The sequence below is a fragment of the Oncorhynchus mykiss genome, chromosome 3 (genome assembly GCF_057628025.1).
Source record: "Oncorhynchus mykiss isolate SJ-2025 chromosome 3, ASM5762802v1, whole genome shotgun sequence".
In the NCBI taxonomy this organism is placed as follows: Eukaryota; Metazoa; Chordata; class Actinopteri; order Salmoniformes; family Salmonidae; genus Oncorhynchus; species Oncorhynchus mykiss.
The window spans coordinates 8,330,001-8,352,500 of record NC_143024.1 but is presented as its reverse complement, the minus strand read 5'-3'; the positions used below and the strand labels follow the sequence as shown (position 1 = coordinate 8,352,500).

The window sequence follows — 22,500 nt, the reverse complement described above, 5'->3', positions numbered from 1 at the left end:
AGTAACCATGGATCACCAGTAACCATGGATCACCAGTAACCATGCATCACCAGTAACCATACATCACCAGTAACCATGCAACACCAGTAACCATGCATCACCAGTAACCAAGCAACAGAAGTGGTGCACAGTTGAATTAAAGGGTAAATACACCCCAAATTCTTAATTTATTAGAATTTTCCCAGACCTCAAAAGTGGTCTCCTGATGTGGTCTAAGCATTGTTATAGACTTAAAATGTCCTATTTCGTTTTTTTGTGTGTGATTTTGAGAGCAAACACCTGAAAAAATAAATATATAAAAAAAATAAACGGGAATCCATAAACCTGAAAAAACTAAACGGAATTTGGGTAAAAACAAATTGGAATCAGGTTTTATATGGCCCTAGTGGGTGCCTGTGTCTCACTAGGTGACTGGGTACGTGTGTGTGTGTGTGTGTGTTGTGTGTGTGTGTGTGTAGCCACTCCGCCTCACAATGTAATGTTGTTGGCTTGTTTTCATATTTCTGTTAAGTCGTTCTGACTTCTAGTGGTCGCCATGGCGATAACGTGTTGTTGCCTCAGAATGTTAGCAGAATGCGTAACCTTGGTCTCTACCACCTTCAGTGTACGTGTCGTCTATTCAGGAGACACATTGGCTAATGATCCCACGAGGCACTGACAGATCACAGAATATTCTCAATACAAGAAGCCTAAATCGCATGATGATGTTTCATGTGAAATGAGGCTCGGCTTCAGATTTGTTGATTTGGGTATTATTAGTGGTACAATGACCTCAGTCGAGGGCTCTGTGAGGAGCTATTGTAGTGCTTTTAGTCCGCTTGTCCTCGTTAGCTAGCCTGTGTATAGTAGGAGATGTGATGTTTGGCCTCGTTAGCTAGCCTGTGTACAGTAGGATATGTGATGTTTGGCCTCGTTAGCTAGCCTGTGTATAGTAGGAGATGTGATGTTTGGCCTCGTTAGCTAGCCTGTGTACAGTAGGAGATGTGGTGTTTGGCCTCGTTAGCTAGCCTGTGTACAGTAGGAGATGTGGTGTTTGGCCTCGTTAGCTAGCCTGTGTACAGTAGGATATGTGATGTTTGGCCTCGTTAGCTAGCCTGTGTATAGTAGGAGATGTGATGTTTGGCCTCGTTAGCTAGCCTGTGTACAGTAGGAGATGTGGTGTTTGGCCTCGTTAGCTAGCCTGTGTACAGTAGGAGATGTGGTGTTTGGCCTCGTTAGCTAGCCTGTGTACAGTAGGAGATGTGGTGTTTGGCCTCGTTAGCTAGCCTGTGTACAGTAGGATATGTGATGTTTGGCCTCGTTAGCTAGCCTGTGTACAGTAGGAGATGTGGTGTTTGGCCTCGTTAGCTAGCCTGTGTACAGTAGGAGATGTGATGTTTGGCCTCGTTAGCTAGCCTGTGTACAGTAGGAGATGTGATGTTTGGCCTCGTTAGCTAGCCTGTGTACAGTAGGAGATGTGGTCTCGTTAGCTAGCCTGTGTACAGTAGGAGATGTGGTCTCGTTAGCTAGCCTGTGTACAGTAGGAGATGTGATGTTTGGCCTCGTTAGCTAGCCTGTGTACAGTAGGAGATGTGATGTTTGGCCTCGTTAGCTAGCCTGTGTACAGTAGGAGATGTGATGTTTGGCCTCGTTAGCTAGCCTGTGTACAGTAGGAGATGTGATGTTTGGCCTCGTTAGCTAGCCTGTGTACAGTAGGAGATGTGATGTTTGGCCTCGTTAGCTAGCCTGTGTACAGTAGGAGATGTGATGTTTGGCCTCGTTAGCTAGCCTGTGTACAGTAGGAGATGTGATGTTTGGCCTCGTTAGCTAGCCTGTGTACAGTAGGAGATGTGATGTTTGGCCTCGTTAGCTAGCCTGTGTACAGTAGGAGATGTGATGTTTGGCCTCGTTAGCTAGCCTGTGTACAGTAGGAGATGTGATGTTTGGCCTCGTTAGCTAGCCTGTGTACAGTAGGAGATGTGATGTTTGGCCTCGTTAGCTAGCCTGTGTACAGTAGGATATGTGATGTTTGGCCTCGTTAGCTAGCCTGTGTACAGTAGGAGATGTGATGTTTGGCTTCGTTAGCTAGCCTGTGTACAGTAGGAGATGTGATGTTTGGCTTCGTTAGCTAGCCTGTGTACAGTAGGAGATGTGATGTTTGGCTTCGTTAGCTAGCCTGTGTACAGTAGGAGATGTGATGTTTGGCTTCGTTAGCTAGCCTGTGTACAGTAGGAGATGTGATGTTTGGCCTCGTTAGCTAGCCTGTGTACAGTAGGAGATGTGATGTTTGGCCTCGTTAGCTAGCCTGTGTACAGTAGGAGATGTGATGTTTGGCCTCGTTAGCTAGCCTGTGTACAGTAGGAGATGTGATGTTTGGCCTCGTTAGCTAGCCTGTGTACAGTAGGAGATGTGATGTTTGGCCTCGTTAGATAGCCTGTGTACCGTAGGAGATGTGGTCTCGTTAGATAGCCTGTGTACAGTAGGAGATGTGGTCTCGTTAGCTAGCCTGTGTACCGTAGGAGATGTGGTCTCGTTAGCTAGCCTGTGTACCGTAGGAGATGTGGTCTCGTTAGATAGCCTGTGTACAGTAGGAGATGTGGTCTCGTTAGCTAGCCTGTGTACCGTAGGAGATGTGGTCTCGTTAGCTAGCCTGTGTACCGTAGGAGATGTGGTCTCGTTAGCTAGCCTGTGTACAGTAGGAGATGTGGTCTCGTTAGCTAGCCTGTGTACAGTAGGAGATGTGGTCTCGTTAGATAGCCTGTGTACCGTAGGAGATGTGGTCTCGTTAGCTAGCCTGTGTACCGTAGGAGATGTGGTCTCGTTAGCTAGCCTGTGTACAGTAGGAGATGTGGTCTCATTAGCTAGCCTGTGTACAGTAGGAGATGTGGTCTCGTTAGCTAGCCTGTGTACAGTAGGAGATGTGGTCTCGTTAGCTAGCCTGTGTACAGTAGGAGATGTGGTCTCGTTAGCTAGCCTGTGTACCGTAGGAGATGTGGCCTCGTTAGCTAGCCTGTGTACCGTAGGAGATGTGGTCTCGTTAGCTAGCCTGTGTACCGTAGGAGATGTGGTCTCGTTAGCTAGCCTGTGTACAGTAGGAGATGTGGTCTCGTTAGCTAGCCTGTGTACAGTAGGAGATGTGGTCTCGTTAGCTAGCCTGTGTACAGTAGGAGATGTGGTCTCGTTAGCTAGCCTGTGTACAGTAGGAGATGTGGTCTCGTTAGCTAGCCTGTGTACCGTAGGAGATGTGGTCTCGTTAGCTAGCCTGTGTACAGTAGGAGATGTGGTCTCGTTAGATAGCCTGTGTACAGTAGGAGATGTGGTCTCGTTAGCTAGCCTGTGTACCGTAGGAGATGTGGTCTCGTTAGCTAGCCTGTGTACCGTAGGAGATGTGGTCTCGTTAGCTAGCCTGTGTACCGTAGGAGATGTGGTCTCGTTAGCTAGCCTGTGTACAGTAGGAGATGTGGTCTCGTTAGCTAGCATGTGTACCGTAGGAGATGTGGTGTTTGCAGTGAGCGGCCTATGAATACATTACAACGCCACCTGTTGAACGAGGGAGGGATGAGAGAGAGACGAGAGGATGAGGGGGAGAGAGTGAGGGACAGAAAGAGAGAAACACGGAGGACGTAAATGAACTTGAACACAGAGGGACAGAGGGAGGAGAGAGGATAAGGACAGAGGGAGGAGAGAGGATAAGGACAGAGGGAGGAGAGAGGATAAGGACAGAGGGAGGATAGGATAAGGACAGAGGGAGGAGAAAGGATAAGGACAGAGGGAGGAGAGGGATAAGGACAGAGGGAGGAGAGGGATAAGGACAGAGGGAGGAGAGGGATAAGGACAGAGGGAGGAGAGGATAAGGACAGAGGGAGGAGAGGGATAAGGACAGAGGGAGGAGAGGATAAGGACAGAGGGAGGAGAGGATAAGGACAGAGGGAGGAGAGGATAAGGACAGAGGGAGGAGAGGGATAAGGACAGAGGGAGGAGAGGGATAAGGACAGAGGGAGGAGAGGGATAAGGACAGAGGGAGGAGAGGGATAAGGACAGAGGGAGGAGAGGATAAGGACAGAGGGAGGAGAGGATAAGGACAGAGGGAGGAGAGGATAAGGACAGAGGGAGGAGAGGGATAAGGACAGAGGGAGGAGAGGGATAAGGACAGAGGGAGGAGAGGATAAGGACAGAGGGAGGAGAGAGATAAGGACAGAGGGAGGAGAGAGATAAGGACAGAGGGAGGAGAGGGATAAGGACAGAGGGAGGAGAGGGATAAGGACAGAGGGAGGAGAGGGATAAGGACAGAGGGAGGAGAGGATAAGGACAGAGGGAGGAGAGGGATAAGGACAGAGGGAGGAGAGGGATAAGGACAGAGGGAGGAGAGGGATAAGGACAGAGGGAGGAGAGGATAAGGACAGAGGGAGGAGAGGGATAAGGACAGAGGGAGGAGAGGATAAGGACAGAGGGAGGAGAGGATAAGGACAGAGGGAGGAGAGAGGATAAGGACAGAGGGAGGAGAGAGGATAAGGACAGAGGGAGGAGAGGGATAAGGACAGAGGGAGGAGAGGGATAAGGACAGAGGGAGGAGAGGATAAGGACAGAGGGAGGAGAGGATAAGGACAGAGGGAGGAGAGGGATAAGGACAGAGGGAGGAGAGGATAAGGACAGAGGGAGGAGAGGATAAGGACAGAGGGAGGAGAGAGGATAAGGACAGAGGGAGGAGAGAGGATAAGGACAGAGGGAGGAGAGAGGATAAGGACAGAGGGAGGAGAGAGGATAAGGACAGAGGGAGGAGAGAGGATAAGGACAGAGGGAGGAGAGAGGATAAGGACAGAGGGAGGAGAGAGGATAAGGACAGAGGGAGGAGAGAGGATAAGGACAGAGGGAGGAGAGGATAAGGACAGAGGGAGGAGAAAGGATAAGGACAGAGGGAGGAGAGAGGATAAGGACAGAGGGAGGAGAGGATAAGGACAGAGGGAGGAGAGGATAAGGACAGAGGGAGGAGAGAGGATAAGGACGGAGGGAGGAGAGAGGATAAGGACGGAGGGAGGAGAGAGGATAAGGACAGAGGGAGGAGAGAGGATAAGGACAGAGGGAGGAGAGAGGATAAGGACAGAGGGAGGAGAGAGGATAAGGACAGAGGGAGGAGAGAGGATAAGGACAGAGGGAGGAGAGAGGATAAGGACAGAGGGAGGAGAGAGGATAAAGACAGAGGGAGGAGAGAGGATAAAGACAGAGGGAGGAGAGAGGATAAGGACAGAGGGAGGAGAGAGGATAAGGACAGACGGGGGAGAGGATAAGGACAGAGGGGGGAGAGGATAAGGACAGAGGGGGGAGAGACATACAGAGAGAGATATGAGAGAGATGCTGCACACACAGACAGAGAGATGCTGCATACACATACATAGAGAGATGCTACACACACAGACAGAGAGAGATGCTGCACACACAGACAGAGAGAGATGCTGCACACACAGACAGAGAGAGATGCTGCACACACAAACAGAGAGATGCTGCACACACAGACAGAGAGAGATGCTGCACACACAGACAGAGAGAGATGCTGCACACACAGACAGAGAGAGATGCTGCACACACATACAGAGAGAGATGTTGCACACACAGACAGAGAGAGATGCTGCACACACAGACAGAGAGAGATGCTGCACACAGAGAGAGAGATGCTGCACACAGACAGAGAGAGATGCTGCACACACAGACAGAGGGAGATGCTGCACACACAGACAGAGAGAGATGCTGCACACACAGACAGAGAGAGATGATGCACACACAGACAGAGAGATGCTGCACACACAGACAGAGAGATGCTGCACACACACAGAGAGAGATGCTGCACACACACACATACAGAGAGAGATGCTGCACACACAGACAGAGAGAGATGCTGCACACACACAGAGAGAGATCCTACACACACACACACACAGAGATGCTGCACACACAGACAGGGAGATAGATGCTGCACACACAGACAGAGAGATGCTGCACACATACAGAGAGAGATGCTGCACACAGACAGATAGATGCTGCACACACATACAGAGAGATGCTGCACACACATACAGAGAGATGCTGCACACACAGACAGAGAGAGATGCTGCACACACATACACAGAGAGAGATGCTGCACACACACAGGGAGAGAGATGCTGGTGTCTGGTGAAATAAGCTGTAGTCTCCACAGGGTCTCAGTAGACAAGACAGTGAGACGTGTCTCTCTGTCTGAGACGGAGCAGACAGAAATCACTATTACTACTTGAGAGGATGAGCACGTTTTCAAAGCCAGACACTGATCCACGAGACTGAAAAGGAAAAGCAATCTTTAAGGAAAACAGTATGCAAGCAAACTTTCTCTCTCTCTCCTCATCCTCTCTCTGTCTGTCTCTCTCTCTCTGCGTCTCTCTCCCTCCCCGTCCTCTCTCGCTCTCTCTCTCTCTCTCTGCGTCTCTCCCTCTCCCCATCCTCTCTCCCTTTCCCCATCCCCTCTCTCTCTCTCTCTTTGCGTCTCTCTCTCTCCCTCTCCCCATCCTCTCTCTCTCCCCGTCTCTCTCTCCCCATCCTCTCTCTCTCCCCATCCTCTCTCTCTCCCCATCCTCTCTCTCTGTCTCGCCGGCCTGATATTTGATCCCCATGATCACCTGTAGATTTACTTCAGAACCCCCTGCATATCCCCTTCAATCAGCTTGCTTTCTCCTCTTCCATATCATCTTCCTCAGTACCTGTTGATGAAGATGTTCTCTCGACAGGTTTTCTCTCCCGTTCTCCTCCTCCTCTTGAATTCCACCTCTTTCACCTCCTCATCCTCTCCCCATCCACTGTCACTGATGTGTCTCCTGAGTGGAGAGCCTGACTGTCACTGATGTGTCTCCTGAGTGGAGAGCCTGACTGTCACTGATGTGTCCCCTGAGTGGAGAGCCTGACTGTCACTGATGTGTCTCTTGAGTGGAGAGCCTGACTGTCACTGATGTGTCTCCTGAGTGGAGAGCCTGACTGTCACTGATGTGTCTCCTGAGTGGAGAGCCTGACTGTCACTGATGTGTCTCCTGAGTGGAGAGCCTGACTGTCACTGATGTGTCTCCTGAGTGGAGAGCCTGACTGTCACTGATGTGTCTCCTGAGTGGAGAGCCTGACTGTCACTGATGTGTCTCCTGAGTGGAGAGCCTGACTGTCACTGATGTGTCTCCTGAGTGGAGAGCCTGACTGTCACTGATGTGTCTCCTGAGTGGAGAGCCTGACTGTCACTGATGTGTCCCCTGAGTGGAGAGCCTGACTGTCACTGATGTGTCTCCTGAGTGGAGAGCCTGACTGTCACTGATGTGTCTCCTGAGTGGAGAGCCTGACTGTCACTGATGTGTCTCCTGAGTGGAGAGCCTGACTGTCACTGATGTGTCTCCTGAGTGGAGAGCCTGACTGTCACTGATGTGTCTCCTGAGTGGAGAGCCTGACTGTCACTGATGTGTCTCCTGAGTGGAGAGCCTGACTGTCACTGATGTGTCCCCTGAGTGGAGAGCCTGACTGTCACTGATGTGTCTCCTGAGTGGAGAGCCTGACTGTCACTGATGTGTCTCCTGAGTGGAGAGCCTGACTGTCACTGATGTGTCTCCTGAGTGGAGAGCCTGACTGTCACTGATGTGTCTCCTGAGTGGAGAGCCTGACTGTCACTGATGTGTCCCCTGAGTGGAGAGCCTGACTGTCACTGATGTGTCTCCTGAGTGGAGAGCCTGACTGTCACTGATGTGTCTCCTGAGTGGAGAGCCTGACTGTCACTGATGTGTCTCCTGAGTGGAGAGCCTGACTGTCACTGATGTGTCTCCTGAGTGGAGAGCCTGACTGTCACTGATGTGTCTCCTGAGTGGAGAGCCTGACTGTCACTGATGTGTCTCCTGAGTGGAGAGCCTGACTGTCACTGATGTGTCTCCTGAGTGGAGAGCCTGACTGTCACTGATGTGTCTCCTGAGTGGAAAGCCTGACTGTCACTGATGTGTCTCCTGAGTGGAGAGCCTGACTGTCACTGATGTGTCTCCTGAGTGGAGAGCCTGACTGTCACTGATGTATCTCCTGAGTGGAGAGCCGGACTGTCACTGATGTATCTCCTGAGTGGAGAGCCTGACTGTCACTGATGTGTCTCCTGAGTGGAGAGCCTGACTGTCACTGATGTGTCTCCTGAGTGGAGAGCCTGACTGTCACTGATGTGTCTCCTGAGTGGAGAGCCTGACTGTCACTGATGTGTCTCCTGAGTGGAGAGCCTGACTGTCACTGATGTATCTCCTGAGTGGAGAGCCTGACTGTCACTGATGTATCTCCTGAGTGGAGAGCCTGACTGTCACTGATGTATCTCCTGAGTGGAGAGCCTGACTGTCACTGATGTATCTCCTGAGTGGAGAGCCTGACTGTCACTGATGTGTCTCCTGAGTGGAGAGCCTGACTGTCACTGATGTGTCTCCTGAGTGGAGAGCCTGACTGTCACTGATGTGTCTCCTGAGTGGAGAGCCTGACTGTCACTGATGTGTCTCCTGAGTGGAGAGCCTGACTGTCACTGATGTATCTCCTGAGTGGAGAGCCTGACTGTCACTGATGTGTCCCCTGAGTGGAGAGCCTGACTGTCACTGATGTGTCTCCTGAGTGGAGAGCCTGACTGTCACTGATGTGTCTCCTGAGTGGAGAGCCTGACTGTCACTGATGTGTCTCCTGAGTGGAGAGCCTGACTGTCACTGATGTGTCTCCTGAGTGGAGAGCCTGACTGTCACTGATGTGTCTCCTGAGTGGAGAGCCTGACTGTCACTGATGTGTCTCCTGAGTGGAGAGCCTGACTGTCACTGATGTGTCTCCTGAGTGGAGAGCCTGACTGTCACTGATGTGTCCCCTGAGTGGAGAGCCTGACTGTCACTGATGTGTCTCCTGAGTCAGTCCGTGAGGCTCCTCTGAGGAGAACAGCCACTTAAAAAGAAGCTCATCTCTACAAGTCCATTGTGGCACCCTGTTTTTAAAAAGGCCTCGTTGTTCAGGACCCTGCCATTACGAGGTACATCACGTCTACATTATTCAGTAACGCTCCTGACAAACGCCGCCCTAATGCGCTCGGCGCCCGGCCGTGGTGACACAGTGAATCAGGCGCGGCGTGGATGAGCTTTCGACCCAGACACCCCAGGGGGAAAGCCAATCACGTCGGCTCATGCCAGGGTTGGATGGGAGGCAGGGCTCGGGCGATTGGTTCAGCTTCACTGCACACCAGTGACCCGGACGCCAGCAGATGTCCTCTGAGATCAGAGATCTGTTGAACCCGGTTCAGTTCTGCAGGCGGTGTCTCCTCCCCTCCAGCGTTGGGGAAATAGAGAGTTACATACCACAGTATTATATACATATTTGACTTCCCCAAGTATCGGTTGAATAAATGGATGTTACTGTAGGTAGCGTGCTAGCCTGCTGTACCTGTGGTGAACTGGTGTCTCCCTACCTCCCTCCCTGCTCTCCCTCCCTCCCTCCCTCCCTCCCTCCCTCCCTCCCTCCCTCCCCCCCCCTCCTCCCTGCTCTCCCTCCCTCCCTGCTCTCCCTCCCTCCCTGCTCTCCCTCCCTGCTCTCCCCCCCTCCCTCCCTGCTCTCCCCCCTCCCTCCCTTCCTCCCTGCTCTCCCTCCCTGCCCCCCCCCTCCCTCCCTGCTCTCCCCCCCCTCCCTCCCTGCTCTCCCCCCTCCCTCCCTTCCTCCCTGCTCTCCCTCCCTGCTCTCCCCCCCCCCCTCCCTGCTCTCCCCCCCTCCCTCCCTGCTCTCCCCCCTCCCTCCCTTCCTCCCTGCTCTCCCTCCCTGCTCTCCCTCCCTGCTCTCCCCCCCCTCCCTGCTCTCCCTCCCTGCTCTCCCCCCCTCCCTGCTCTCCCTCCCTCCCTGCTCTCCCTCCCTGCTCTCCCTCCCTGCTCTCCCTCCCTGCTCTCCCTCCCTCCTCTCCCTCCCTCCCTCCTCTCCCTCCCTGCTCTCCCCCCATCCCTCCCTCCCTGTCTGTCTGGCATATCACTCCTGATCTGTTGAGCCTGACCCCCGCTGACTGATTTTTAAAACCTCCCAGACGTCCCATCTTTGTGACTGCCAAGCCGTGTTTTCATCTAGCCTGCAGTCCCTCCACCCTGAACGGACAGGGCCAAGACGCATCATGTAGAGGAGAAACACGTGATGATACCTGAATGTACATCCTGGAATTTTACCTCTAACTTGATTTACAAAATTAGGTCGGACAAAATGTCTCTCTGGATTTAGGCTCGTTGACTGTCACCACACTGGTACAGTATAGGACTGTATATGCAACGCAGCCGTTTTCTGATCTTATGCCTCCTTTAAATATTCTGACCCGTTTTCTGATCTTATGCCTCCTTTAAATATTCTGACCCGTTTTCTGATCTTATGCCTCCTTTAAATATTCTGACCCGTTTTCTGATCTTATGCCTCCTTTAAATATTCTGACCCGTTTTCTGATCTTATGCCTCCTTTAAATATTCTGACCCGTTTTCTGATCTTATGCCTCCTTTAAATATTCTGACCCGTTTTCTGACGTTATGCCTCCTTTAAATATTCTGACCCGTTTTCTGATCTTATGCCTCCTTTAAATATTCTGACCCGTTTTCTGATCTTATGCCTCCTTTAAGTGCAACAGAAGCAACTTGTTTGATCACCATACAAAAAGGTTAACCTGGCACAGATCCTATGTTCCCTAATCCTTCTGTACGTAGAGATGTTTGAGTGCTGTGGTACAGGATGGACACCCGTCTGATGCTCCGTTGTCCCCTTTTTCAGTCTTGTGTGTGGAGATGTCTCTCGCTGCTGTCTCCGTACAGGAAGCCCATTGAGTTGTGTGAGGTTTTGGTGGAGAGCGGGACCAGATGTGTGTTCTACAGCTGTCAGACAGAGCTGGCTCCGAATACTGTTTGGAAATCACTTCATATCATTTATCTGTGCTTGATTGAGCTCGCCTGGCACAATTGACCAATAGAACAGTCCCAAAATGACATATCTTCTGGTACTTACTAACGGATAAATATTCTGGTGAGCGTACTGAAGGAAACTCTGAGTAGGCTATTTGACAGATTCTCTAATAGTATTGGAACCCAGATCTGGCATTTCCTCTCCTCTGGTACAGCCAGCCAGCCAGCCAGCCAGCCAGCCAGCCAGCCAGCCAGCCACAGCCAGCCAGCCCATTCCTCCTCCTCCAGCCAGCCAGCCAGCCAGCGAGCTGCTGTTGAAAGATAAATGTCCTCTCTGTGGAAGTCAGTCAGTCATTCAGCCAGCCAGCCAGCCAGCCAGCCAGAGAGCTGCTGTTGAAAGATACATGTCCTCTCTGTGGTACAGTCAGTCAACCAGCCAGCCAGTCAGCAAGTCAGTCAGTCATTCAGCCAGCCAGCCAGTCAGTCAGTCAGGAAGAGAGCTGCTGTTGAAAGATAAATGTCCTCTCTGTGGTAGTCAGTCAGTCATTCAGTCAGTCATCCAGCTAGCCAGTCAGCCAGCCAGCCAGTCAGTCAGGAAGAGAGCTGCTGTTGAAAGATAAATGTCCTCTCTGTGGTACAGCCAGTCATCCAGTCAGTCAACCAGCCAGCCAGTCAGCCAGCCAGCCAGTCAGTCAGGAAGAGAGCTGCTGTTGAAAGATAAATGTCCTCTCTGTGGTACAGCCAGTCATCCAGTCAGTCAACCAGCCAGTCAGCCAGCCAGCCAGTCAGTCAGTCAGGAAGAGAGCTGCTGTTGAAAGATAAATGTCCTCTCTGTGGTACAGCCAGCCAGCCAGTCAGCCAGCCAGTCAGTCAGGAAGAGAGCTGCTGTTGAAAGATAAATGTCTCTAAGTGTCAGAGGCCCTGCTGCTAAACGTCCTCCACTCCACACTGCGCTGTGAACCACATGGGGCAGAAAGAGGATGAGCTCACAGTGCTGCTCTTCTCCTCTCTTCTCCTCTCTCTTCCCCTCCTCCCCCAACTCCACCACCTCCCTCTCCCCCCGCTCCTTCTGGTCCTCCTCCACCACCTCCCTCCCTTCTGCCCTCTCTCTCCCCCTCCTCCATCACCTCTCTCTCCCTCTCCCCCTTCTCCTCCACCCCCTCTCTCTCCCCCTTCTCCTCCACCTCCTCATCCTCCTCCACCTCCTCCCTCTCCCCTTCCTCCTCCTCCACCTCCTCCCTATCCCCTTCCTCCTCCTCCCTCTCCCCTTCCTCCTCATCTACCTCCTCCCTCTCCCATTCCTCCTCCTCCTCCACTCCCTCCCTCTCCCCTTCCTCCTCCTCCTCCTCCACTCCCTCCCTCTCCCCTTCCTCCCCCTCCTCCACTCCCTCCCTCTCCCCCTCCTCCACTCCCTCCCTCTCCAATTCCTCCTCCTCCACCCCCTCCTCCACTCCCTCCCTCTCCCATTCCTCCTCCTCCACTCCCTCCCTCTCCCCTTCCTCCTCCTCCTCCCTCCTCCACTCCCTCCCTCTCCCCTTCCTCCTCCTCCACCTCCTCCCCCTCCTCCGCTCCCTCCCTCTCCCATTCCTCCTCCTCCACCCCCTCCTCCACCTCCTCCCCCTCCTCCTCCTCCTCCCCCTCCTCCTCCTCCTCTACTCCCTCCCTGTCCCCTTCCTCCTCCTCCACTCCCTTCCTCTCCCCTTCCTCCTCCTCTACCTCTTTCTCCTAGGTATTAAGCTCACATTACCCAGCCATCCAGATGTAAATGAGCCACTCAAACTAACGGCTGACTAACGCCTGACCTTTACAGTTCAACATCTTAAAGGTCGAGGTTAAGTGCCCATCAACGCTCTCACAATTAAGTTGACAGTAAAGAGGAAAATATGTAATCCTGCACGTGACACCATCCTCATTGGTGACACTGTGGCTCCGTGTATAGAGGAGACAGGAACAGCCCTACTGGCCAATCACCAGAGTGGATTAGATACCTGGTTATCTAGTACAGACAGGAACAGCTCTACTGGCCAATCACCAGAGTGGATTAGATACCTGGTTATCTAGTACAGACAGGAACAACCCTACTGACCAGAGTGGATTAGATACCTGGTTATCTAGTACAGACAGGAACAGCTCTACTGGCCAATCACCAGAGTGGATTAGATACCTGGGTTATCTAGTACAGACAGGAACAGCTCTACTGGCCAATCACCAGAGTGGATTAGATACCTGGTTATCTAGTACAGACAGGAACAGCTCTACTGGCCAATCACCAGAGTGGATTAGATACCTGGTTATCTAGTACAGACAGGAACAGCCCTACTGGCCAATCACCAGAGTGGATTAGATACCTGGTTATCTAGTACAGACAGGAACAGCTCTACTGGCCAATCACCAGAGTGGATTAGATACCTGGTTATCTAGTACAGACAGGAACAACCCTACTCGCCAATCGAAACAGTAGTTAGATGGGCAGCTTGTTTCAGCAGGCCTCATTAGAAACAGTAGTTAGATGGGCAGCTTGTTTCAGCAGGCCTCAATAGAAACAGTAGTTAGATGGGCAGCTTGTTTCAGCAGGCCTCAATACAAACAGTAGTTAAATAGGGTTCTGGTTGTTTCAGCAGGCCTCAATAGAAACAGTAGTTAGATGGGCAGCTTGTTTCAGCAGGCCTCAATAGAAACAGTAGTTAGATGGGCAGCTTATTTCAGCAGGCCTCATTAGAAACAGTAGTTAAATAGGGTTCTGGTTGTTTCAGCAGGCCTCATTAGAAACAGTAGTTAAATAGGGTTCTGGTTGTTTCAGCAGGCCTCAATAGAAACAGTAGTTAAATAGGGTTCTGGTTGTTTCAGCAGGCCTCATTAGAAACAGTAGTTAAATTGGGTTCTGGTTGTTTCAGCAGGTCTCATTAGAAACAGTAGTTAAATGGGGTTCTGGTTGTTTCAGCAGGCCTCAATAGAAACAGTAGTTAAATGGGGTTCTGGTTGTTTCAGCAGGCCTCAATAGAAACAGTAGTTAGATGGGCAGCTTGTTTCAGCAGGCCTCAATAGAAACAGTAGTTAAATGGGGTTCTGGTTGTTTCAGCAGGTCTCATTAGAAACAGTAGTTAAATGGGGTTCTGGTTGTTTCAGCAGGCCTCAATAGAAAAGGTAGTTAAATTGGGTTCTGGTTGTTTCAGCAGGCCTCATTAGAAACAGTAGTTAAATAGGGTTCTGGTTGTTTCAGCAGGCCTCATTAGAAACAGTAGTTAAATAGGGTTCTGGTTGTTTCAGCAGGCCTCATTAGAAACAGTAGTTAAATAGGGTTCTGGTTGTTTCAGCAGGCCTCATTAGAAACAGTAGTTAAATAGGGTTCTGGTTGTTTCAGCAGGCCTCATTAGAAACAGTAGTTAAATAGGGTTCTGGTTGTTTCAGCAGGCCTCATTAGAAACAGTAGTTAAATTGGGTTCTGGTTTCCTGCGGTGGGTTTTATTTGTCCCCTCAAATTAAAAAAAAAAAAAAGTTTTTTTTTTTAACAAAAAATACTGAAAACACCAGCAAATCAGCTCCAAGGGATTTTAAATTTAGGACATCAGTTCCCAAGTATTCCCACGTATACTAGAGTTGTAATTATAAACAAGGTTTGAAATCATTATGTTTCTGACAAATATTATACCTGTTTGGGGCTTCTTGCGTTTTAATACGAAGTCTTACAAATGAATTGTAATTCATGTTCTGGTCCCCTGACTAACTGCACAAGAAAAAAAACATGTCCGCTGGCTGAATCTAGTTGAGGATCCCCTGGTCTAGACAGAAACAGTCAGGGGAATGATTTATTCAACACCTTCAGAAAAGAAGAGCCACTGATGACAGTGTGGTTGTATTTCAGCAGGTGTCAATAATGTTGGAGAATGTTCTGCTATTTAATGACAGACAGGCTGTAGACGGTAGACACGTCCCAAATGACACCCTATATATATACCCTTACGTAAGTGCCCTCTAGTGCCACACAGCGGTGTGGTCCTAATACCCATAAAACCTAGCGGTCAAACAATAGTTTAGTTCACCATTTTATTCGTTGATAAAAAAAGTCACCTTGTCCTAGAGAGATTTACGTGGTCATCAAAACGCCACGCCAGGGTGAGTCTACACGAAACACAGCCCTTATTTTAAGGTTGGAACCGTTTCCCTGCTAGGTTTTATGGGTATTATGACTCATACTGTGGTACTCCTATATGGGCCCAGGTCAAAAATAGTGCATGTTAAAGAAAACAGCAACCAAAAAATAACGTGACCCTCCTGAGCCACCGTTGGCCCTCCCTGTATTAACCCCCGTTGTGTCTCTGTCAGGAAGGCCCAGGAGCAGGATAAGAAGGTGGTGGTAGCTGGATGTGTTCCCCAGGCCCAGCCCAGGATGGACTACCTTAAAGGACTCAGCATCATCGGGGTAAGTCTCCGTCTTCTCTCCCTTTGTATGTGTGGTGGAGGGTGTTTTGAGGGCGAAACACGAGATGAATTCACAACATGGCAGTTTACGCAAAGTTCTGTCCTCCACATTAGACTGTAGACCACAGTTGGACTCGATTCTAGTCGATTAGGGAATTGAGTTACATCCCTATTAGGGAATTGAGTTACATCCCTATTAGGGAATTGAGTTACATCCCTATTAGGGAATTGAGTTACATCCCTATTAGGGAATTGAGTTACATCCCTATTAGGGAATTGAGTTACATCCCTATTAGGGAATTGAGTTACATCCCTATTAGGGAATTGAGTTACATCCCTATTAGGGAATTGATGATACATTTCCAATTAAACTGACTGGAGTTGAAACGGAATGGATACCTATTCTGCTCGAGGCTGCTGACTGAAAGACCTCTATTGCCGGTTGTTGTTGTTGCTGCTCTGAGGCCGGTTGTTGTTGTTGTTGTTGTTGCTGCTCTGAGGCCGGTTGTTGTTGCTGCTCTGAGGCCGGTTGTTGTTGCTGCTCTGAGGCCGGTTGTTGTTGCTGCTCTGAGGCCGGTTGTTGTTGCTGCTCTGAGGCCGGTTGTTGTTGCTGCTCTGAGGCCGGTTGTTGTTGCTGCTCTGAGGCCGGTTGTTGTTGCTGCTCTGAGGCCGGTTGTTGCTGATGCTGCTCTGAGGCCGGTTGTTGTTGCTGATGCTGCTCTGAGGCCGGTTGTTGTTGCTGCTGCTCTGAGGCCGGTTGTTGTTGCTGCTCTGAGGCCGGTTGTTGTTGCTGATGCTGCTCTGAGGCCGGTTGTTGTTGTTGCTGCTCTGAGGCCGGTTGTTGTTGCTGATGCTGCTCTGAGGCCGGTTGTTGTTGCTGCTGCTCTGAGGCCGGTTGTTGTTGCTGCTGCTCTGAGGCCGGTTGTTGTTGCTGCTCTGAGGCCGGTTGTTGTTGCTGCTCTGAGGCCGGTTGTTGTTGCTGCTCTGAGGCCGGTTGTTGTTGCTGCTCTGAGGCCGGTTGTTGTTGCTGCTCTGAGGCCGGTTGTTGCTGATGCTGCTCTGAGGCCGGTTGTTGTTGCTGATGCTGCTCTGAGGCCGGTTGTTGTTGCTGCTGCTCTGAGGCCGGTTGTTGTTGTTGCTGCTCTGAGGCCGGTTGTTGTTGCTGATGCTGCTCTGAGGCCGGTTGTTGTTGTTGCTGCTCTGAGGCCGGTTGTTGTTGCTGATGCTGCTCTGAGGCCGGTTGTTGTTGCTGCTGCTCTGAGGCCGGTTGTTGTTGCTGCTGCTCTGAGGCCGGTTGTTGTTGCTGCTGCTCTGAGGCCGGTTGTTGTTGTTGCTGCTGCTCTGAGGCCGGTTGTTGTTGTTGCTGCTCTGAGGCCGGTTGTTGTTGCTGCTCTGAGGCCGGTTGTTGTTGCTGCTCTGAGGCCGGTTGTTGTTGCTGCTCTGAGGCCGGTTGTTGTTGCTGCTCTGAGGCCGGTTGTTGTTATTGTTGTTGCTCTGAGGCCGGTTGTTGTTGCTGCTCTGAGGCCGGTTGTTGTTGCTGCTCTGAGGCCGGTTGTTGTTGCTGCTCTGAGGCCGGTTGTTGTTGCTGCTCTGAGGCCGGTTGTTGTTGCTGCTCTGAGGCCGGTTGTTGTTGCTGCTCTGAGGCCGGTTGTTGTTGCTGCTCTGAGGCCGGTTGTTGTTGCTGCTCTGAGGCCGGTTGTTGTTGCTGCTCTGAGGCCGGTTGTTGTTGCTGCTCTGAGGCCGGTTGTTGTTGCTGCTGCTCTGAGGCCGGTTGTTGTTGTTGTTGTTGTTGTTGCTGCTCTGAGGCCGGTTGTTGTTGTTGTTGTTGTTGCTGCTCTGAGGCCGGTTGTTGTTGTTGTTGTTGCTGCTCTGAGGCCGGTTGTTGTTGTTGCTGCTCTGAGGCCGGTTGTTGTTGCTGCTCTGAGGCCGGTTGTTGTTGCTGCTGCTGCTCTGAGGCCGGTTGTTGTTGTTGTTGCTGCTCTCAGGCCGGTTGTTGTTGTTGTTGCTGCTCTGAGGCCAGTTGTTGTTGTTGTTGCTGCTCTGAGGCCGGTTGTTGTTGCTGCTGCTGCTCTGAGGCCGGTTGTTGTTGTTGTTGTTGTTGCTGCTCTGAGGCCGGTTGTTGTTGTTGTTGTTGCTGTTGCTCTGAGGCCGGTTGTTGTTGTTGTTGTTGCTGCTGCTCTTAGGCCGGTTGTTGTTGTTGCTGCTCTGAGGCCGGTTGTTGTTGTTGCTGCTCTGAGGCCGGTTGTTGTTGTTGTTGTTGCTGTTGCTCTGAGGCCGGTTGTTGTTGTTGTTGTTGTTGTTGCTCTGAGGCCGGTTGTTGTTGTTGCTGCTCTGAGGCCGGTTGTTGTTGTTGTTGCTCTGAGGCCGGTTGTTGTTGTTGTTGTTGTTGCTCTGAGGCCGGTTGTTGTTGTTGTTGTTGTTGTTGCTCTGAGGCCGGTTGTTGTTGTTGTTGTTGTTGCTCTGAGGCCGGTTGTTGTTGTTGCTGCTCTGAGGCCGGTTGTTGCTGCTGCTGCTCTGAGGCCGGTTGTTGTAGTTGTTGCTCTGAGGCCGGTTGTTGTTGTTGCTGCTCTGAGGCCGGTTGTTGCTGCTGCTGCTCTGAGGCCGGTTGTTGTTGTTGTTGCTCTGAGGCCGGTTGTTGTTGTTGTTGTTGTTGTTGCTCTGAGGCCGGTTGTTGTTGTTGTTGTTGCTCTGAGGCCGGTTGTTGTTGTTGTTGTTGTTGTTGCTCTGAGGCCGGTTGTTGTTGTTGTTGTTGTTGCTCTGAGGCCGGTTGTTGTTGTTGTTGTTGTTGTTGTTGTTGTTGTTGTTGTTGTTGTTGCTGCTCTGAGGCCGGTTGTTGTTGTTGTTGCTCTGAGGCCGGTTGTTGTTGTTGTTGTTGTTGTTGTTGTTGTTGTTGTTGTTGCTCTGAGGCCGGTTGTTGTTGTTGTTGCTCTGAGGCCGGTTGTTGTTGTTGTTGTTGTTGTTGCTCTGAGGCTGGTTGTTGTTGTTGTTGTTGTTGTTGTTGCTCTGAGGCCGGTGGTTGAATGTCCTTTAATCTACTGCGTCTACTCCAGTATTTACTCTGCCAACCGTGTTTTCTACTAGGAGGGATTTCTAAACATGACCTATAACACAGTTTAGTATTTGAGGATGTGAGGTGTGACTGTTTCTGTGTTCCCCAAGAGAGCTTTCTCATATTGATATTGGTTGGACTACAGTCAGTCAGGCACGCAGCCAAACAACAAGGTCTGTTGACTAATAATACGTGACTGAGATGGGACAGGTGCTGGATGGCCGTTAACTAGACCACGCCTTCTTTCAGTTACACCAGTCCTCTTATGCAAATGTTCCAGGGTGGTTTTGCATATTCTAGAACTCCGCCAAACGACGTTGACATTCCGGAGGTTCTAGAACCTGTCAAGGATAACTAAAAGAGTGCTTCCCAAATCGCACCCTATTTCCCTATACAGTGCATGACTTTAGTCCAGGACCCATATGGGCTCTGGTCTAAAGTAGTGCACTATATAGGAAGTAGAGTGCCGTTTAGGGGGACACACTAAAGCTACATGGAGAATAGAAGAATCAATCTGTGAAGCGATCTGCAATCTACACACATTGAAAGTCCTACATGAATTCACCAGCTGTTTTCTTTTAAGCCTGGGGGTTGACATCAATGAGATTGTATATGGAATTTAAATGCATTATTCATGAAATTGGAGGTTTAACATAAGATGGGACATTGATGTTTATTAAGGGGACATGCAGCCAGGCACAATATTGAATTTAGAAATGACCTTAGTGATCATTTCCATGTATTGATTTCATATGAAACAGTCGTACAAGCAGGTAGACTCCCATGTTCTGTTTTTTACATAAGAGTTGATGATTCTGAGAATCCAGAGAGGAGCCCCTTTAAAATGGACGTCTTGATGAAAAACGTAACGTTGCTCTTTTGAAAGGCTGGGTGATGTTAGAAATAGTTTTATTGTTGGCGTTGGTCTCTGGGGGAATATTTAATGTGATTTCCATGTTTGTTTTTTACGACTATTGTTTATCTGATGCAATTTCACTTAAGCTCTTAATACAATGACAAAACGAGGCTGACGTGTGTTATATTTACCCACAACAACCCTCTCTGAGTGGATTCAGTTCAGTGTTATACAACTGCAGTTAACAAGCATGAGATCCTCAGATAGACACGCGAGGCTGTTTCCTGCCTTTCCCTGCTGCAGAACTACCAACGGTTCTACTTGAATGGGCCTATGCTACGCTCTGCTTCTCCCTGTCGCTGCCTAGGCCCCATAATGCAACACTCGGAACAATTGCACTTAGTCTTCTATCTCATGAAACGATTTGATCCCCATTGGTATGGACCGGCCGTCTCTCAACCGTTGGTCATGACATCACCTCAGAAAACCACCAGGAGTTGGAGTCTCCCTAAAGTACTTTCCTCATAGTCTTTCTACCTGCTGACAGCAGAGATGGATCCTAGTGCCTAGTCTGTTCCCTCGCTCCCTCCCTCGCTCCCTCCCTCCCTCGCTCTCTCTCTCTTTCTCTCTCTCTCTCCATTCCTTCCCTCTCTCTCTCTCTCTCTGTCTCGGTCTCTCTTTTTTTCTCTCTTTTTCTGTCTCTCTCTCCCTCTCTCTCTCTCTCTCTCCCCTCCCTCCCTCTCTTTCGGTTTATCCACCCAGGTGTGCTTTACTACTGAGAGAAATGAAAGATAAATGTCATATCAGCAGAGCCAGCGATCACTGAGCGACGGGGCAGCGAGAGAGGAGAGCAGCCTCTTCTAAAGAAACTCTGGCTCAGCGGGCCTCCTCCTCTCCTCTCCTCTCCTCTCCTCTCCTCTCCTCTCCTCTCCTCTCCTCTCCTCTCCTCTCCTCTCCTCTCCTCTCCTCTCCTCTCCTCTCCTCTCCTCATCTCTCCTCTCCTCATCTCTCCTCTCCTCTCCTCTCCCCTATTGATCATAGCGAACGGCGGGGCGGCAAGGCGGCAGGGGATGAGAGACGTAGTGAGCGGGGTTAGTGTTATGGGGGGGATGAGAGGGGTTAGCCTTAGTGCTAGCTGTTTGTCTTTATGGGGGATGAGAGACAGTGAGAGGGGTTAGCCTTAGTGCTAGCTGTTTGTCTTTATGGGGGATAAGAGACAGTGAGAGGGGTTAGTCTTAGTGCTAGCTGTTTGTCTTTATGGGGGATGAGAGACAGTGAGAGGGGTTAGCCTTAGTGCTAGCTGTTTGTCTTTATGGGGGATGAGACACAGTGAGAGGGGTCTGCCTTAGTGCTAGTTGTTCACCTCTATGGGGGATGAGACACAGTGAGATGGGTTAGCCTTAGTGCTAGCTTCTTTCTGGGGTATGAGAGACAGTGAGAGGGGTTAGTCTTAGTGCTAGCTGTTTGTCTTTATGGGGGATAAGAGACAGTAAGAGGAGCTAGCCTTAGTGCTAGCTGTTTGTCTTTATGGGGAATGAGAGACAGTGAGAGGAGTTAGCCTTAGTGCTAGCTGTTTGTCTTTATGCGGGATGAGAGACAGTGAGAGGAATTAGCCTTAGTGCTAGCTGTTCATCTCTATGGGGGATGAGAGACAGTGAGAGGGGTTAGCCTTAGTGCTGGTTGTTCGTCTTTATGGGGGATGAGAGACAGTGAGAGGGGTTAGCCTAAGTGCTAGTTGTTCATCTCTACGGGGGGTGAGAGGAGTTAGCCTTAGTGCTAGTTGTTCGTCTTTATGGGGGATGAGAGACAGTGAGAGGAGTTAGCCTTAGTGCTAGTTGTTCGTCTTTATGGGGAATGAGAGACAGTGAGAGGGGTTAGCCTTAGTGCTAGTTGTTCATCTCTATGGGTGGTGAGAGGAGTTAGCCTTAGTGCTAGTTGTTCATCTTAATGGGGAATGAGAGACAGTGAGAGGGATTAGCCTTAGTGCTAGTTGTTCGTCTTTATGAGGGATGAGAGACAGTGAGAGGGATTAGCCTTAGTGCTAGCTGTTTGTCTTTATGGGGGATGAGAGACAGTGAGAGGGATTAGCCTTAGTGCTAGTTGTTCGTCTTTATGGGGGATGAGTATGGATGGACTGCCCACGCTGACACACCTCACACAGTCACACAATGGCGAAGCAGTCAGATGTCCCATGGTCTTAAAAGTATGGTTTGCCAAACAGTTGAATCACCTCTCCCTCGCTTATTGTTTCCACGCAGCTCCACTGAGAATACTGTGGTCTCTGTCACTGAGAGTAATACTGTGGTCTCTGTCACTGAGAGTAATGCTGTGGTCTTTCTGTCACAGAGTAATACTGTGGTCTCTGTCACTGAGAGTAATGCTGTGGTCTTTCTGTCGGTGAGAGTAATGCTGTGGTCGCTGATAGTAAAGCTGTAGTCTTTGTCACTGAGAGTAATGCTGTGGTCTTTCTGTCGCTGAGAGTAATGATGTGGTCGCTGAGAGTAATGCTGTGGTCTTTGTGTCGCTGAGAGTAATGCTGTGGTCTCTGTGTCACTGAGAGTAATGCTGTGGTCTCTGTCACTGAGAGTAATGCTGTGGTCTCTGTCACTGAGAGTAATGATGTGGTCTCTGTCACTGAGAGTAATGCTGTGGTCTCTGTGTCACAGAGTAATGCTGTGGTCTCTGTGTCACAGAGTAATGCTGTGGTCTCTGTGTCACTGAGAGTAATGCTGTGGTCTCTGTGTCACTGAGAGTAATGCTGTGGTCTCTGTGTCACTGAGAGTAATGCTGTGGTCTCTGTCACTGAGAGTAATGCTGTGGTCTCTGTCACTGAGAGTAATGATGTGGTCTCTATGTCACTGAGAGTAATGCTGTGGTCTCTATGTCACTGAGTAATGCTGTGGTCACTGAGGGTAATGCTGTGGTCTCTCTGTCGCTGAGAGTAATGCTGTGGTCACTGAGAGTAAAGATGTGGTCTCTGTCACAGATTAATGCTGTGGTCTCTCTGTCGCTGAGAGTAATGCTGTGGTCTCTCTGTCGCTGAGAGTAATGCTGTGGTCTCTCTGTCGCTGAGAGTAATGCTGTGGTCTCTCTGTCGCTGAGAGTAATGCTGTGGTCTCTCTGTCGCTGAGAGTAATGCTATGGTCTCTCTGTCGCTGAGAGTAATGCTGTGGTCTCTCTCGCTGAGAGTAATGCTCTGGTCTCTCTGTCGCTGAGAGTAATGATGTGGTCTCTCTGTCGCTGAGAGTAATGCTGTGGTCACTGAGAGTAATGCTGTGGTCTATGTC

At 50.3% G+C, this 22,500-nt stretch overlaps 1 protein-coding gene across 2 annotated transcripts in view; it reads left to right on the top strand.

Moving 5' to 3' along the window:
* The window catches only part of LOC110506554 (CDKAL1 threonylcarbamoyladenosine tRNA methylthiotransferase), a 699,428-nt gene that overhangs the window by 172,676 nt on the left and 504,252 nt on the right, over positions 1–22,500 (top strand). The window contains exon 5 of one of the 2 annotated variants that reach the window (XM_090230627.1): positions 15,213–15,309. The exons of the other annotated variant lie outside the window; for it this stretch is intronic. Within the exon in view, the coding sequence (XP_090086753.1) occupies positions 15,213–15,309 (97 nt within the window). The remainder of the gene's footprint in view (positions 1–15,212; positions 15,310–22,500) is intronic. 2 annotated transcript variants of the gene reach the window in all.